This window comes from Coregonus lavaretus (genome assembly GCF_964263955.1).
Source record: "Coregonus lavaretus genome assembly, chromosome: 27".
Taxonomy (NCBI): Eukaryota; Metazoa; Chordata; class Actinopteri; order Salmoniformes; family Salmonidae; genus Coregonus; species Coregonus lavaretus.
In genome coordinates this window covers 24,543,682-24,562,532 of record NC_140014.1, presented here as the reverse complement: position 1 = coordinate 24,562,532, position 18,851 = coordinate 24,543,682, and the positions used below count along the sequence as shown (strand labels likewise).

General features: G+C 41.9%; 1 protein-coding gene across 3 annotated transcripts in view; it reads right to left on the bottom strand.

Moving 5' to 3' along the window:
• The window catches only part of prkcha (protein kinase C, eta, a), a 47,215-nt gene that overhangs the window by 12,931 nt on the left and 15,433 nt on the right, over positions 1 to 18,851 (bottom strand). For all 3 annotated transcript variants that reach the window (XM_084143739.1, XM_084143738.1, XM_084143740.1), the window contains 10 exons: positions 17,336 to 17,489; positions 16,919 to 16,953; positions 16,449 to 16,531; positions 14,675 to 14,804; positions 14,323 to 14,456; positions 13,615 to 13,749; positions 13,348 to 13,521; positions 12,207 to 12,361; positions 1,784 to 1,922; positions 972 to 1,160 (listed from right to left, as the gene is read on the bottom strand). In XM_084143739.1, coding sequence (XP_083999865.1) covers positions 972 to 1,160; positions 1,784 to 1,922; positions 12,207 to 12,361; positions 13,348 to 13,521; positions 13,615 to 13,749; positions 14,323 to 14,456; positions 14,675 to 14,804; positions 16,449 to 16,531; positions 16,919 to 16,953; positions 17,336 to 17,489 — 1,328 coding nt within the window. The remainder of the gene's footprint in view (positions 1 to 971; positions 1,161 to 1,783; positions 1,923 to 12,206; positions 12,362 to 13,347; positions 13,522 to 13,614; positions 13,750 to 14,322; positions 14,457 to 14,674; positions 14,805 to 16,448; positions 16,532 to 16,918; positions 16,954 to 17,335; positions 17,490 to 18,851) is intronic.

Sequence of the window (18,851 nt, the reverse complement as noted above, 5' to 3'; positions counted from 1 at the left end):
GCAACATGTTTAATGAGCTGAAATAAAAGATCCCAGAAATGTTCCGTATGCACAAAAAAGCTTATTTCTCTCATATTTTGTGCACAAATTTGTTTACATCCCTATTATTGAGCATTTCTCCTTTGCCAAGATAATCCATCCTCAGACAGGTGTGGCATATCAAGAAGCTGATTAAACAGCATGATCATTACACAGGTGCACCTTGTGCTGGGGACAATAAAAGGCCACTTTAAAATGTGCAGTTTTGTCACACAACACAGATGTCTCAAGTTGAGGGAGTGTGCAATTGGCATGCTGACTGCAGGAATGTCCACCAGAGCTGTAGCCAGAGAATTGAATGTTCATTTCTCTACCATAAGAGAATTTGGCAGTACGTCCAACCGGCCTCACAACCACAAACAACGTGTAACCACGCCAGCCCAGGACCTCCACATCCGGCTTCTTCACCTGGAGGATCGTCTGAGACCAGCCACCTGGACTGCTAATGAAACTGAGGAGTATTTCTGTCTGTAATAAAGCCCTTTTGTGGGGAAAAACTAATTCTGATTGGCTGGGCCTGGCTCCCCAACACGTTTGTACAGTGCCAAGCTTGATGTAGCCATTGCGTGCTAGGAATATGGGACCAAATCCTAAACTTTTGACTACTTTTTTTATAACAATCTTTAGGTGTGTCAATCATTTTGACCCCTTACGTTTTTGAGAAAAAATCTCTTTCTCTGAGCAATTTTATTAATATAATTTCCCAATTTTTTTATGCATACAACATAGCTCAGTATTTTAATTATTTATTTTATACAATCATTATTGCGCATATTTATCAAGGGTGTCAATAATTTTGGACCCCACTGTACATTCTCTGATGTAAACAATATAAAGGCCTCTGTAACATGAACAGCTTTGACTGTTATTGACATGATTAACAGTGGTCATTCAGGACAGATAGATGAGCTCCAGATTAAGGCTGTACTTACAGCTTTCAGGAGATTGACTGCATCAGCACTCAGCCAGGATGCATAGATAATCTCCTCATTCAGGATGGACTCAAACAGGTCGTCCTCGTTCTCCGCCTCGAATGGGGCGTGGCCAGACAGCATCTCGTAGAGCAGCACCCCGAGAGCCCACCAGTCCACAGACGGCCCATACAGCATCTCCTGAAGGATCTGGGTACCCACAACACATCACATTAAACCACATTACACACCATAGTAGAGAGCTTCTACAATACATCACCTGGAGTTTTACTAAATGTAACACCACACTCCAGAGCCAAGACCAGTCCTTGAGTTTAGCTGCTTTTCATTGGGATATACTAAGGACTGAGTGTTGGGGATGGCAATGAAGCCATACATCAAAATCAGACTAAATGCTTTCCGTACAAACACATGCACACTCCACATTCATAAACTCACTAATTTATATACAAACCAAGGACCCCTCTCTTGGTGCATTTTGAGGTGGGGATTTAAAGACTGTTGGCAAACAGAGCCTGTGAGAGGCAGATGGAGCTCTCCTGACAGAACTGAAATGGTTTCAGGTGGCCAACCCAACATAGGTGTGTTATCTAGCTGCTAACCACCAGGGAGGCTTGACTAGAAGACCAGTGTTAACAGTATTGGTATTCAGAGTGGTGGGGTGATGTAGTGGGGCTGGCTCCTAAAGAATGTGAACTCCAATGACCTTCGAAAGAATGATGGGAGACCAATGATTCATGATTCCCATTGGTGTAAAGAATGCAATCTTAGAGCAGAGGAAGGGGTGTATGAGTCGAGGGGGGTAAACTGACCTCTGGGGCGATGTAGTCAGGAGTCCCACAGAAGGTGCCCGTGGCCACACCTTCAAACATGCCCTCCTTGCACATGCCGAAATCAGCCAGCTTACAGTGTCCATCCTTATCAAGGAGCACATTGTCCAATTTAAGATCCCTGGAAAACATAACAACACCTCATTACAGACCTGCAGACTCCTAAACACATACATCTGTACTTCAAAACATTTTTTGCCAACTATTCAACTATTATTTCCAGTATGTTCCCCATTACCAGTGAGTCAGCAAATACTGCTATATTTAATTTTGTGACTGCTAAACTATCCTACTCTAACCCCTTTGAGAGTTGTTGCTAAAATATGTCTGTGAGGTGAAATAGTATGGTGAGTTAGACCACACGAGGACAGTGACCAATTGTAGGACCAGGAGACACAGAGGAGAACTGAACAGAGAGCTACTGTTGGCCAGGACACTGACCAATGACTGGCAGCAGAGAGGAGTCTGTCACAGTCATACGACAGAGCCTAATGGGGAAGGGGGATGAGAAGGGGAACGTCTGGGCTGCAGTGTCAATATTGACCAGTCCCAAAAAAATGTGGACAACTTCAAACAGACATTAATAAAATATGCTGGGGTTGGGCTCTTGTCGCTCTGGTATCTTTGAAGTTTGTCTAGCGTCTTTGAATTAGCACTGTAACGAGGAGAAGCAATACTTTTTAAATCAGGAGAAGCAATAAGGTAGGAACAGAGCAGAGTCATTAGTAATTTCCTGCATAATGAATCACTAAATTGTCTGGTGTCTGTCTCCATCTCTATTGGAGGCCCCACCTCCTCCCCACTAAGGCCTTTGGAGCCTTGGCTGTTTGAGAGACAGATTAACCCAGCCAATAGCGATAATCTGAGATCAGGTGACACAGCAGTGATGTCGTGCCACCGAGGTGTTCGACGGGCATGGCTGAGTTAGCAGGTAAAGGTGAGGTAATGACTTAATGTGTAGGTCGTGTGTGTATGTGTGAGAGGGATGGAGGGAAAGACAGGGGGAGAGAAAGAGAAAGAGAGTGAAGCCACACACAGACACACGTTAATGGAAGTATAGTGTGGTTGGTTTAATCTGGTGTTTCCTGTCCTGACTGACTGTAAACTTGTTGTGTAACACTGACTCAGTTCCTAATGGTGCCTCTGGCTCACGGCAAAACAAACACAGGCCAAAAAAAGTTTAGTATTTGGTCCCATATTCCTAGCACGCATTGACTCTGTCAAGCTTGTGATTCTATACTGAAAAAATATATAAATTACATTCCTGTTAGTGAGAATTTCTCCTTTGCCAAGATAATCCATCCACCTGACAGGTGTGGCATATCAAGAAGCTGATTAAACAGCATGATCATTACACAGGTGCACCTTGTGCTTGGGACAATAAAAGGCCACTCTAAAATGTGTAGTTTTGTCACACAACACAATGCCAGAGATATCAAAAATGTTGAGGGAGCGTGCAATTGGCATGTTGGCTGCAGGAATATCCACCAGAGTGGTTGCCAGATAATTAAATGTTCATTTCTCTACCATAAGCCACCTCCAATGTCGTTTTAGAGAATTTGGCAGTATGTCCAACCGGCCTCACAACCGCAGACCACTTGTATGGCGTTGTGTGGGTGAGCAGTTTGCTGGGGCACTCTGTTCAACGTTGTGAACAGAGTGCCCCATGGTGGCGGTGGGGTTATGGTATGGGCAGGCATAAGCTACGGATAATGAACACAACTGCATTTTATCGATGGCAATTTGAATGCACAAAAATACCGTAACGAGATCCTGAGGCCAATTGTGAGACCTATTTGTTTAAGGTATCTGTGACCAACAGATACATATCTTTATTCCCAGTCATGTGAAATGCATAGATTAGGTCCTAATGAATTTATTTCAATTGACTGAGTTCCTCATATGAACTGTAACTCCGTAAAATCTATGAAATTGTTGCATGTTGCATTTTTGTTCAGTATAAAAGCACAACCAAATTCCAATAGAAAAACAATATGTCTGATTTTTGGTTTAGTTGTCATCTAAATGTGTTATCACTGCGCTATCAACCATTTAAAAGCACAACAAAGTTCAAATTTGAATACCATGTCAGATATTTAATGTGTTATGTGCTTCATCTAATAGCACAACCAAATGACCTGGGTTGCAGTTGAGATTACATTAAAAGTACATGGTGCAAGTGATCAATGCTGTTCAAGATTCTGTGCAGATTATTAAAGCAACTGTGAAGATCTTCACAGACCTGCGACCTTTGCATGCTATCTTGAACATGCACGCTTGGTTACATAAGATATTTACAGTTACAGTAGGCTAACCTCAAAATGTGGCCATAGATGTGTTACTCATTTTAAGGTTGAATAAATACTGTTACATTACCTTATTACACAAATATTATTGAATTGTGTTTGGTTGACAACGCAACCAAATATCAACATTTAAAGGATATATAATGCTTGGATAGTTTCATCTGGGCCACTGGCTTAATCTCATTCTATAACTTCTTTGTTGTTGTGGTTGGAGACGTGAATCCAACACATAATTTGTTAACAAGTTAATAGGCTATTTACTGTATTGCAAAAGTGATATTGAATTGTGTTTGGTAATCAAATTTCAGTTTGTCTTCAAATTAATAATTTAATATCCCACTGGGCACAAATTGGTTGAATCAACGTTTTTTCAATGTCATTTTTCAATGTTTTGTGACGTGGAATGTACGTGGAAAATACATTGAATTTGAAATTGTTGTTTTAAGGGTGAAATCTGAACCACAGGATTATGTCATCATGGTAACCAATTCTTAACATAGATAAACCTTATATAAAATACGTTGAATTTGTACCTTTTGAAACAACGTTATATCCACCATCAGAAAGAAAAAACTATAGGAGAGTTGATACAGTTGAAGTCGGAAGTTTACATACACTTAAGGTTGGAGTCATTAAAACTCGTTTTTCAACCACTGCACAAATTTCTTGTTAACAAAATATAGTTTTGGCAAGTCGGTTAGGACATCTACTTTGTGCATGACAAGTAATTTTTCCAACAATTGTTTACAGACAGATTATTTCACTGTATCACAATTCCAGTGGGTCAGAAGTTTACATACACTAAATTAACTGTGCCTTTAAACAGCTTGGAAAATTCCAGAAAATGATGTCATGGCTTTAGAAGCTTCTGATAGGCTAATTGACATCATTTGAGTCAATTGGAGGTGTACCTGTGGATGTATTTCAAGGCCTACCTTCAAACTCAGTGCCTCTTTGCTTGACATCATGGGAAAATCAAAAGAAATCAGCCTAGACCTCCACAAGTCTGGTTCATCCTTGGGAGCAATTTCCAAATGCCTGAAGGTACCACGCTCATCTGTACAAACAATAGTACGCAAGTATAAACACCGTGGGACCACGCAGCCGTCATACCACTCAGGAAGGAGACGCGTTCTGTCTCCTAGAGATGAATGTACAAGAACAACAGCAAAGGACCTTGTGAAGATCCTGGAGGAAACCGGTACAAAAGTATCTACAGTGAGGGAAAAAAATATTTAATCCCCTTCTGATTTTGTACGTTTGCCCACTGACAAAGAAATTATCAGTCTATAATTTTAATGGTAGGTTTATTTGAACAGTGAGAGACAGAATAACAATAAAATAATCCAGAAAAACGCATGTCAAGAATGTTATAAATTGATTTGCATTTTAATGAGGGAAATAAGTATTTGACCCCCTCTCAATCAGAAAGATTACTGGCTCCCAGGTGTCTTTTATACAGGTAACGAGCTGAGATTAGGAGCACACTCTTAAAGGGAGTGCTCCTAATCTCAGTTTGTTACCTGTATAAAAGACACCTGTCCACAGAAGCAATCAATCAATCAGATTCCAAACTCTCCACCATGGCCAAGACCAAAGAGCTCTCCAAGGATGTCAGGGACAAGATTGTAGACCTACACAAGGCTGGAATGGGCTACAAGACCACCGCCGAGCAGCTTGGTGAGAAGGTGACAACAGTTGGTGCGATTATTCGCAAATGGAATAAACACAAAATAACTGTCAATCTCCCTCGGCCTGGGGCTCCATGCAAGATCTCACCTCGTGGAGCTGCAATGATCCTGTAAACGGTGAGGAATCAGCCCAGAACTACACGGGAGGATCTTGTCATTGATCTCAAGGCAGCTGGGACCATAGTCACCAAGAAAACAATTGGTAACACACTACGCCGTGAAGAAATGAAATCCTGCAGCGCCCGCAAGGTCCCCCTGCTCAAGAAAGCACATATACAGGCCCGTCTGAAGTTTGCCAATGAACATCTGAATGATTCAGAGGAGAACTGGGTGAAAGTGTTGTGGTCAGATGAGACCAAAATGGAGCTCTTTGGCATCAACTCAACTCGCCGTGTTTGAACCCCAAGAACACCATCCCCACCGTCAAACATGGAGGTGGAAACATTATGCTTTGGGGGTGTTTTTCTGCTAAGGGGACAGGACAACTTCACCGCATCAAAGGGACGATGGACGGGGCCATGTACCGTCAAATCTTGGGTGTGAACCTCCTTCCCTCAGCCAGGGTGTTGAAAATGGGTCGTGGATGGGTATTCCAGCATGACAATGACCCAAAACACACGGCCAAGGCAACAAAGGAGTGGCTCAAGAAGAAGCACATTAAGGTCCTGGAGTGGCCTAGCCAGTCTCCAGATCTTAATCCAATAGAAAATCTGTGGAGGGAGCTGAAGGATTCGAGTTGCCAAACATCAGCCTCGAAACCTTAATGACTTGGAGAAGATCTGCAAAGAGGAGTGGGACAAAATCCCTCCTGAGATGTGTGATTGCCAACAAGGGTTTTGCTACCAAGTACTAAGTCATGTTTTGCAGAGGGGTCAAATACGTATTTCCCTCCTTAAAATGCAAATCAATTCATAACATTTTTGACATGCGTTTTTCTGGATTTTGTTGTTGTTATTCTGTCTCTCACTGTTCAAATAAACCTACCATTAAAATTATAGACTGATCATTTCTTTGTCAGTGGGCAAACGTACAAAATCAGCAGGGGATCAAATACTTTTTTCCCTCACTGTATATCCACAGTAAAACGAGTCCTATATCGACATAACCTGAAAGGCCGCTCAGCAAGGAAGAAGCCACTGCTCCAAAACCACCATAAAAAAGCCAGACTACGGTTTGCAACTGCACATGGGGACAAATATCTTACTTTTTGGAGAAATGTCCTCTGGTCTGATGAAACAAAAATAGAACTGTTTGGCCATAATGACCATCATTATGTTTGGAGGAAAAGGGGGTGGCTTGCAAGCCGAAGAACACATTTTTAACATTGTTAGTCATTTAGCAGACGCTCTTATCCAGAGCGACTTACAGTTAGTGAGTGCATACATTTCATTTTTTTCAACACCATCCCAACTGTGAAGAACAGGGGTGGCAGCATCATGCTGTGGTGGTGCATTGCTGCAGGAGGGACTGGTGCACTTCACAAAATAGATGGCAACATGAGGAAGGAAAATTATGTGGATATATTGAAGCAACATCTCAAGACATCAATCAGGAAGTTAAAGCTTGGTCGCAAATGGGTCTTCCAAATGGACAATGACCCCAAGCATACTTCCAAAGTTGTGGCAAAATGGCTTAAGGACAACAAAGTCAAGGTGTCAAGGTATTGGAGTGGCCATCACAAAGCCCTGACCTCAAGCCTATAGAAAATGTGTGGGCAGAACTGAAAAAGCGTGTGCGAGCAAGGAGGCCTACAAACCTGACTCAGTTACACCAGCTCTGTCAGGAGAAATGGGCCAAAATTCACCCAACTTATTGTGGGAAGCTTGTGGAAGGCTACCCGAAACGTTTGACCCAAGTTAAACAATTTAAAGGCAATGCTACCAAATACTAATTGAGTGTATGTAAACTTCTGACCCACTGGGAATGTGATGAAAGAAATAAAAGCTGAAATAAATCATTCTCTCTACTATTATTCTGAAATTTCACATTCTTAAAATAAAGTGGTGATCCTAACTGACCTAAGACAGGGAATTTTTACTAGGATTAAAATGTCAGGAATTGTGAAAAACTGAGTTTAAATGTATTTGGCTAAGGTGTATGTAAACTTCCGACTTCAACTGTGTATCTACAGCTATCCATTTGGTCTCCCATCCAAGGCTTTAACCAAACCCAGCCCTGCTTAGCATTAATATTTGTCACTGACTACTACCAATGTGCTATCGTGAGAATGATTATTGAGAGACCTCTTAATAACTAAATAGATTCACTGTTGCTATCAAAGTCATTCCAAAGGGTAGGTTTAACAAAACAAATTAAATGTAAGCATACTTTATAACTCATACAGTATATCGTCAATGATACTATTTAGGCCTATACAGCATTTGCAAAGTCATCAACGGCTTTTGTTTCAATTCAACCCAGGGTTTAATAAAGAAATTGACAATACATATACACTACCAGTCAAAAGTTTAGACACACCTACTCATTCAAGGGTTTTTCTTTATTTTTACATTGTAGAAAAATAGTGAAGACATCAAAATTATGAAATAACACATATGGAATCATGTAGTAGCCAAAAAAGTTTTAAACAAATCACAAATTAACTTTTAAGAAGGCACACCTGTTAATTGAAATGCATTCCAGGTGAGTACCTCATGAAGCTGGTTGAGAGAATGCCAAGAGTGTGCAAAGCTGTCATCAAGGCTGGCTATTTGAAGAATCTCAAATATAAAATATATTTTGATTTGTTTAACCCTTTTTTGGTTACTACATGATTCAATATGTGTTATTTCATAGTTCTGATGTTTTCACTATTATTCTACAATGTAGAAAATAGTAAAAGTAAAGAAAAACACTTGAATGAGTAGGTGTGCCCAAACTTTTGACTGGTACTGTAGACCTAGGGTTTCAAGCTTTGGTTGATTTGAAATGTAATCTTCAAGATAATAATTGATATGTTGGATTCACGTCTCCATCTCAACCAAAAATCTAAGTTAAAGAATAGGACTAAATCAAATCAAACTTTGATATGATTTGATTTAGTACGATTCTTTAACTTACATTTTTGGTTGAGTTGGAAACATATCAATTATTAATTTGTAGACAAACTGGATATTGAATTATGTTTGGTTGTCAACGCAACCAAATATTAACATTTGAAGGAGATGCATCTTCTGCTTTGATAGTTCCATCTGTGCCACTAACAGTCTGGCTTTAATTCCAGTTTGTCTACAAATTAATAATTGTTAGGGGCCTCCCGAGTGGCGCAGCGGTCTAAGGCACTGCAGTGCTTGAGGCGTCACTACAGATCTGGGTTTGATCCCGGACTGTGTCGCAGCCGGCCACGCCTGGGAGACCCATGAGGCGACACACAATTGGCCCAGCGTCGTCCGGGTTAGGGGAGGGTTTGGCCGGCCTGAATGTCCTTGTCCCATCGCGCTGTGGCGGGCCGGGCGCATGCATGCTGACACGGTCGCCAGTTGTATGGTGTTTCCTCCGACACATTGGTGCGGCTAGTTTCCGGGTTAAGTGGGCAGTGTGTCAAGAAGCAGGGTCGTGTTTCGGAGGACGCATGGCTCTCGACCTTCGCCTCTCCCGAGTCCGTATGGGAGTTGCAGCGATGGGACAAGACTAACTACCAATTGGATATCACAAAAAAGGGGGGTAAAATTATATATTTTTTAAATAATTGTTATGTTGAATTCATGTCTCCATCTCAACCCAAAATCAAAGTTAAAGAATAGGACTAAATCAAATTAAACTTCAAATGCACTTTAAATAAAGTGTGATTTAATCCTATTCTTTAACTTTGATTCTTGGTTGAGATGGAGACGTGAATCCAACATATCAATTATTAATTTGTAGACAAACTGGAATTAATGCCAGACTAAGTCAATGGTACAGATGAAACTATCTCCTTCAAAATGTTGATATTTGGTTGCGTTGACAACCAAACAATTCAATATCGAGTTTGTCTACAAATTAATAATTGATATGTTGGATTTACGTCGCCATCTCAAACAAGTCAATGAATAGAACTAAATCGAATCAAACTTTACATGCAGTTTAAATAAAAGTATGATTTGATTTAGTCCTATTTTTGGTTGAGATGGAGATGTGAATCAAACATATTAATCATTAACTTGAAGATTACATTTGAAATCAACCAAAGCTTGAAACCCTAGGCCTATATGTATTGTCTCCCACGTGGCGCAGTGGTCTAAAGCTGTGCCACTGGAGATCCTGGTTCGAGTCCAGGCTCTGTCGCAGCCGGCCGCAACCAGGAGACCCATGGGCGGCGCACAATTGGTCCAGCGTCGTCCAAGGTAGGGGACGGTTTGGCCGGCAGGGATGTGGGTTCGTTTCCCACGGGGGGCCAGTATAAAAAAATAAAATAATAAGTATGCATTCACTAACTGTAAGTCGCTCTGGATAAGAGCGTCTGCTAAACGACTAAAACGTAATGTAATGTCTATTTTTTGTTGAACCCTGGGTTGAATGGAAACAATAGCTGTTGATGACTTTGCAAATGCTATATAGGCCTAAATAGTATCATTGATGAGATGACTTATAAAAGTGTGGCTACATTTACATTTGCTCTGTTAAACCTATCCTTTGGAATGACTTCAATAGCAGTGAATATATTTACTTATTAAGAGCTCTCAATAATAGTTCTCACAATAGCACATTGGTAGTAGTCAGTGACAAATATAAACGCTATGCTGGGCTTGGTTAAAACCCTGGAGACCAAATGAATAGCTGTAGATCAACTCTCCAGTGCTGCCCAGAAATGTAAAAAAAATATATAAAGTTGAAGATCTGATGTTGTTTCAAATTCAACATATATGTTACACCAGGTTTGTCTATGTTGGAAATTGGTTACAATGATGACATAATCCTGTGGTTGAAATTTCACCCTCAAAACAACAGTTTACGTTGATGACTTTTTTCAAATCCAATGTATTTACCACGTAGATTCCACGTCACAATACGTTCACACAACGTTGATTCAAACAGTTTGTGACCAGTGGGTGGTGGGGTTTTCAGGCTTGAGTCCAATGACACACCGTTTTACTCTGAGAGTTACCCTCCACTTAATCACAAACCCTAATAAATGCACTGTTGGTTAAGGGCTGTAAGTAAGCATTTCACTGTAATGTCTGCACCTGTTGTATTCGGCGCATGTGACCAATACAATTTGATTTGATTTGATTAACTGCTTCCTGTCCTCTGGTTTATTTCAGTTTTTGTTTTGCTCTCTACTCCAACCTCAGTCTCTACCTCCTCCACTTACTTCCTCTTCATCACTTCCAGTGAGAGGCACGGCCGGGCAGTGAATCTAGCGTAGATATTAGAGACATTAGACCTTGGTCTATGAGATGTAGGTCATTATCACAGTGTGGTCATGACCTTGGGGTCAAACTGCCATGCTGGAAACATCTCAGTGCACTCAATGTCTGCCGCATGCTGACTTGCTGATCTGCTGTGAATCACATCTCCAACTGGTGATTGGGTAACAGCTGCAGCCGTAGAGAGAGGAACCAAGTGCTTCCCTATAATACAGGAGCGGGAAGTACTAGTAGAGGGAGAAGTTGGTGACGTACTGACACCCAAACTATTTACATATTAGTGGTTTGTTAGTTTCTGTGTGGTTCTGGACTTCAACCATGTAAGAATGACTAACAGCACAGTCAGCAAACCTAAAGAGATTAAGAACTAGTCAAGACGCATTCAAGAAAAACACTAAAATGCATGTTTTCTCCAAGGAGGGGACCTTGTGGTCTGTAACATGTTGACATCAGGTACTACTAGCTCTAGTCTTTGATTTAAGACAATTCTGTTGCTCCATTTTATTGCCCCTGATAGGCTGATAATATGAGCCCTTTACCTCGAGGTGAAAGAGCATGAGGAAGAGATACAGTAGTTAAGACACGAGATAGTGATTAGTTTACATAATACACTTGGGCTACATCTGGGGCCATATGTTGAGAAGTCAGCACAAGTTCTTTAGTACTGTTATAAAGCAAGACCTGGAGTACTAGGTTTAGGCTATTTCCAGGAAAAGACGTTAGCTCATCACATCAATCTAGCGGTCATACTATGTGGCGCAGACATGGAGGGCTACCTAAATATAAACTCAACACCTTTATTAACATGAGGTTTGGCAGAGAGACGGTTGTGTTGGCCATCACGGTAAGTGGACAACAACCCTGTAAAAAGACTATTAAAAGACCACACACACACAAATCTAGATGGATTAAAACCAGTCACCTGCCACTTTGGCATCACTTCAATGAAAAGGTTAGCAGTCTCTATATAAGAGCATGCGATTGTGTGTGTGTGTGTGTGTGTGTGTGTGTGTGTGTGTGTGTGTGTGTGTGCGTGTGCGTGCGTGTGTGTGTGATGTACCTGTAGATGATGCCCTTGCTGTGCAGGAACATGAGTGCAGAGGTGATCTCGGCGGTGTAGAAGCGAGCACGGCCCTCCTCAAACTTCCTGGACTTCTGGATGTGGAACATGAGGTCGCCCCCGTTGACAAACTCCATCACAAAGAACAGGCGGTCCTGCAACATAGAGACAATGGTTCCTTTCTTACATACACAACAATTAATCCCAACTTTCTCTGCAACAGCTCTACATGTTCGATGACATACCAAGTTTCTTACGTCAAGGAGGAAGTGGCGTCAAACTCTTGTCTATTACTCGTACATTCCACGAGCCCATATAGCAGATTCATGTGGCTGACACTGCAGAGCCACAACTCCATGATACCAATGGGAAAATACACTGTGTAAATACATAAATCCTTTTTCTCATTACAGGTTAGGCACCCGCATGTTCCAGAATATGGGAGCAGGAAAAAACCCTTCCCTGTGGAACACGTAGTGCAGTACTGTCTGGGTCATAAATGCACCAGACATGACTAGCCAGCAGAAGGTTGAAAAGACCCTGTGTTCTGTTCAACTACAGCACACTAGGTAGGTAGAGACTATAGTGCCCTTACTGTGTTTATCTACTGAGCATGTCTTAGATTAACTTGATGTCATTGGTAAGATATTGACAAGTAACCCAACTATATTAGTCATGGATATGAATCGTGTAGAGAGGCTCTGAGAGAGATGAGGTACAGCTACAATGTGCATTGTTAAGATCTGAAGTACTGTAACCCCCTCAAAGAAGACAGAACTATGGAGTGAAGATAGTGTGTGGTCTAGGGGCAGCCGATATATACATAGTAAGCTGTGTCTAGGAGCCAGAATAAACACATCACTCAACCTCACTCAACGCTGCTCGATTTTGATCCACATTGAAGTAGACAAGCGAGGGTTCAAACAACTAAAGCAGAGCAGGCTCTGGGTGGGAGAATAGCTCTGGTATCCAGAGGGTCATTCACACTGTGCTTCCTACATCACACTCTCAACTTAACCTCTCACACTCAGATAACGTTAGGGCACTGCTGCCCTCAACAGGACAATCTAGGCATTACAGCAAAATATTTATTGTGGGACTGCAGTCAACAGTAATGTAAGAATGTGTGTGTGTGTCTCACCGGTGTCTGAAAGCAGCAGTAGAGCTGAGTGAGGTAGGGGTGGCAGCCAGCCAGTGACAGCACTCTCTTCTCTGTCATAGTGCACTCAACATCATCATCCTGCAGAATTATGTCCTTCTTCAGCACCTTAACTGCAAACACCCGCTCACTGCTGTTCAACCGAGCCAGCATCACCTGAAATAAGAATAAACCACACACACGTAAAATTATCCAACTCTAAACCCTCACACAGTCCATGGTGGTATCGCTCTATAGTGGTTGTCTCACCTTGCCGAAGCTGCCCTTGCCCAACACCTGAAGGAAGGTGAAGTCAGAGATACCCAGCAGTCTGGTCTGCTGCTGAGGGTTTCCACTCTCCCTCCTCACACTGAGGGCCCGCTCCTGGCCCTGCCCTCCAGAGGACTGGGGGACAACAGGATGAGCATTTAACTACAGAGTATGTATGTAATGTATGCCAAGATTGTGCAAAGCTGTCATCAAGGCAAAGGGTGGCTATTTGAATAATATATTTTGATTTGTTTAACGCTTTTTTGGTTACTACATGATTCCATATGTGTTATTTCATAGTTTGATGTCTTCACTATTATTCTACAATGTAGAAAATAGTAAAAATAAAGAAAAACCCTTGAATGAGTAGGTGTTCTTCTTTGGACTGGTAGTGTATGTGTGTGTATCAGTGGAGGCTGCTGAGGGGAGAACGGCTCATAATAATGTCTGGAACAGAGCAAATGGAATGGCATGAAACACATGGAAACCATTTGTTTGATGTATTTGATACCATTCCACTAATTCCGGTCCAGCATTATCACAAGCCTGTCCTCCCTAATTAAGGTGCCACCAACCTCCTGTGGTGTGTATGTGTGGATTAATTTGGCTCGCTCTCTTTATCGCTTCCTCTCCCTCTCCCCTTCCCCCTCTCTCTCGCTCTCCCCCTCTCTCTCGCTTGCCCCCTCTCTCATCCTCTAGTTAGCGTACCAGTGAGTTGCGTTTGGAGAGCCCCCCGGCCTGCAGGCCCATCTCTGCCAGCCTGTTGGCCAGCTCCACACTGTTGACCCCACAGCTGGGTGCTACGTTGCCCTTACAGCGGATGTGTACATTCATTTTACAGACTGCAGAGGACAGACAGGAAGTAAAGGTTAATAAGCCATGAAAATGGAATACCTGCCTATAAACATCAGAGAGAGAGAGAGAGAGAGAGAGAGAGAGAGAGAGAGAGAGAGAGAGAGAGAGAGAGAGAGAGAGAGAGAGAGAGAGAGAGAGAGAGAGAGAGAGAGAGAGAGAGAGAGAGAGAGAGAGAGAATATAAGAAATGAGAGAAATAATCTTACTCTTGCAGTGTAGACCCTGTCTGACAAGGCCCCACAGTAGAGAACCACAGTGGTCACAGAAGGTGGGAGCCTTAAAGTTGTGGATGTTAAACTTATGGGGGACGTTGATACTGAAGCCTTGGTTGGTGGTCTGTGAATGAGAATTCATCAGAATGTCATCACATTGACTCAGTGCTGTAAAGTACTTAAGTAAAAATACTTTAAAGTACTACTTATGTCGTTTTTGGGGGGTATCTGTACTTTACTTTACTATTTACATTTATGGCAACTTTTACATCACTACATTCCTAAAGAAAATAATGTACTTTTTCCTTCATATATTTTCCCTGACACCCAAAGGTACTCGTTACATTTTGACAGGAAAATGGTCCAATTCCCACACTTATCAAGACAACATCCCTGGTCATCCCTACTGCCTCTGATCTGGCGGACTCACTAAACACAAATGCTTTGTTTGTAAATTATGTCTGAGTGTTGGAGTGTGCCCCTGGCTATCTGTAAATTTAGAAAAAAATATACAAGAAAATTGTGCCGTCTGGTTTGCTTAATATAAGGAAGTTGAAATTATTTATACTTTTACTTTTGATCCTTAAGTACATTTGAGCAATTCCATTTACTTTTGATACTTAAGTATATTTAAAACCAAATACTTGTACTTTTACTCAAGTAGTATTTTACTGAGCGACTTTCACTTTTACTTTAATCATTTTCTATCAAAGTATCTTTACTTTTACTCAAGTATGACAATTGAGTACTTTTTCCACCACTGCATTGACCTAGGTTTGAATGAGGGACTGAATGTAAATACTGCATGTTATAAACCACACAGCCAACAGGTAGCAGTGTGTGCTCAAGCAAACCATCATATGGCATCATGTTATTATGCCACTTCTCACAACAGAAAAACATTTCTGCACATACTCAGACATGTGTCAATCTGTTTAGTTCTTATTTTTCATCAGTAGTATGGTTTGTCCATATGTGTAATAGACCGTGACATGAAAACCAGATTTTCAGCCTGCATTGAAGTTTTATGTTCCCTATAATGCCTTTAATGTACTTGTAGAATATGTGTGATAATACAGACGAAGGATCTTAATTTGAGCCAGTTTGCTACAGCAGAAAAATAATCCTGCAGCAACAGGAAATGTGAATTATTATGTGGATTATAATTAATGGACATTTTTGTAGGGGTTGATAAATGTAACGGAAAATCAAGTCTGACATTTCAAAGTGGAAATTACAAACTTCAGAAGCCTTTTTAAACCTGCATTGCTGGAAAGTTATCCTGCAACAGGGTGATCAAATTAAGATCCTACATCTGTATTCAGTAGCTTGATGTTGTTGGCCCACACCTTTCTGCCTCACTGAACAACTCAACACAAACAGCATCCGGGGCAGGGTCCCTGGCCGACACAGTTGATGAATAAAGATCTGTTTATCATACGTCTACGTCTTAAGGCTGTCTATTTATCATACATCTACGTCTGAGGACCATTTGACTGGATCTGTGTCTATCAGCACAATGCACCTGTAGAACAGCCTATTTTGACTCTGGAATCCCCCGGATATTCGTCATAGTGTATTTCAGTTGCAAAGACAACTTTTTGACTTTGCATTGTCAGAACACATTCCATTGATGAGAAGGTGATTTTTGGAGTATTCAGGGATGGGTGTCATAGTGATGACATGACAGAGCTGTTACAGCGATATTGTAGTGTAATAGGGGTATGGTGTTAAAGGTCAAATGGCTAGTCTCTGTATGTTGTCTCACCGGCTCCTTGACAGGCTTCTTCATGCGTGGACACACCGTGACAACCAACTGATGACATCGCTTGTGAACCACACAAGTGCATACTGGGAAGCAGACAGAGATAGAATCAAAACAACAATCAAACCATGTCTTTCATTAAGAGAGCCGTTAAGTGTGAAAGAAACCTTGACAAAGGCATCATTTTCCTGCTGAAACACTGGTGATTTCTGAGAAAGAGCATGTGGCTGAATTATTTGAGATGGAGGCCAGGCACTGTGAGATTATCTGGGTTTTGGTTCAGCAGCTCAATAATAAAACAGGCCGTGTGAGAGAGCTCAGTCTCTGTGGCGTAGCATTGACTTCCTGTCTGAGTGGGCTGGTGGTCACAGAAATGGTGTGAATAAGAGTGAGAGAAAAGAGAGACTGGTGGTTTGAGCAGAAAGAAAGACCCAAGAAAGAGAACAGTGAAAAGGAGAAAAAGGGTCACTCACCTTGGCATTGGTAGCCCTGCTTCCCAAATACACCCCTGTAACAGAAGACCTGACAGTCAGGAATCATGCAAAGCATACTGTTTACATAATACATATATTGTAATGGGCTGTTTCTATTATAAACAATCGACAATACTATCACTATATGTGTAACACGTTAGATGAACTCTCTGAGGTGAGGGCAGTAGAGTGTGTGTGGGCTTGTATTACTATCCTTGTGGGAACCGGAAATCCCCAAGTCTCTACAAGGATAGTAAATCAAGGAACATTCTCCTAAATACTATTTTAAACTTAGGGGTTAGGTTTAGGGTTACAATTAGGGTTAGGGTTAAGGGTACCTGAATGGGAAATACATTTTAGGTCCGCTCAAGGATAGTAAAACATATGTTGTGTGTGTGTGTGTGTGTGTGTCCTTACCAGATGAACTCTTTGCAGTGGAAGCAGAAGGTAGGCTGCCGTAGAAAGGTGGACATGAACTTGTGTCCGTTGACCTGGTGAATTTTGCGTTTCACCGCCCCCTGCCTCTTCCTGTTGAACTGCTTAAACACCTTCGCATTCCCTGTGGCGTCATCTGAGAACAGGGGAAGAGAATGGGATGGGATGGGGGTCAGACAGACATGTTCAAATGAGTCAACACAATCATATCCAGTATTGGTGCGTGGGTAAAATCACCAGGGAAACCAATCCAGGACAAAACGACCATATTACAACCTACAGTGGGGAGAACAAGTATTTGATACACTGCCGATTTTGCAGGTTTTCCTACTTACAAAGCATGTAGAGGTCTGTAATTTTTTATCATAGGTACACTTCAACTGTGAGAGACGGAATCTAAAACAAAAATCCAGAAAATCACATTGTATGATTTTTAAGTAATTAATTTGCATTTTATTGCATGACATAAGTATTTGATCACCTACCAACCAGTAAGAATTCCGGCTCTCACAGACCTGTTCGTTTTTCTTTAAGAAGCCCTCCTGTTCTCCACTCATTACCTGTATTAACTGCACCTGTTTGAACTCGTTAACTGTATAAAAGACACCTGTCCACACACTCAATCAAACAGACTCCAAGCTCTCCACAATGGCCAAGACCAGAGAGCTGTGTAAGGACATCAGGGATAAAATTGTAGACCTGCACAAGGCTGGGATGGGCTACAGGACAATAGGCAAGCAGCTTGGTGAGAAGGCAACAACTGTTGGCGCAATTATTAGAAAATGGAAGAAGTTCAAGATGACGGTCAATCACCCTCGGTCTGGGGGTCTATGCAAGATCTCACCTCGTGGGGCATCAATGATCATGAGGAAGGTGAGGGATCAGCCCAGAACTACACGGCAGGACCTGGTCAATGACCTGAAGAGAGCTGGGACCACAGTCTCAAAGAAAACCATTAGTAACACACTACGCCATCATGGATTAAAATCCTGCAGCGCACGCAAGGTCCCCCTGCTCAATAATATAATAATAATAATAATATGCCATTTAGCAGACGCTTTTATCCAAAGCGACTTACAGTCATGCGTGCATACATTTTTTGTGTGTATGGGTGGTCCCGGGGATCGAACCCACTACCTTGGCGTTACAAGCGCCGTGCTCTACCAGCTGAGCTACAGAGGACCTCAAGCCAGCGCATGTCCAGGCCCGTCTGAAGTTTGCCAATGACCATCTGGATGATCCAGAGGAGGAATGGGAGAAGGTCATGTGGTCTGATGAGACAAAAATAGAGCTTTTTGGTCTAAACTCCACTCGCCGTGTTTGGAGGAAGAAGAAGGATGAGTACAACCCCAAGAACACCATCCCAACCGTGAAGAATGGAGGTGGAAACATCATTCTTTGGGGATGCATTTCTGCAAAGGGGACAGGACGACGGCACCGTATTGAGTGGAGGATGGATGGGGCCATGTATCGCGAGATCTTGGCCAACAACCTCCTT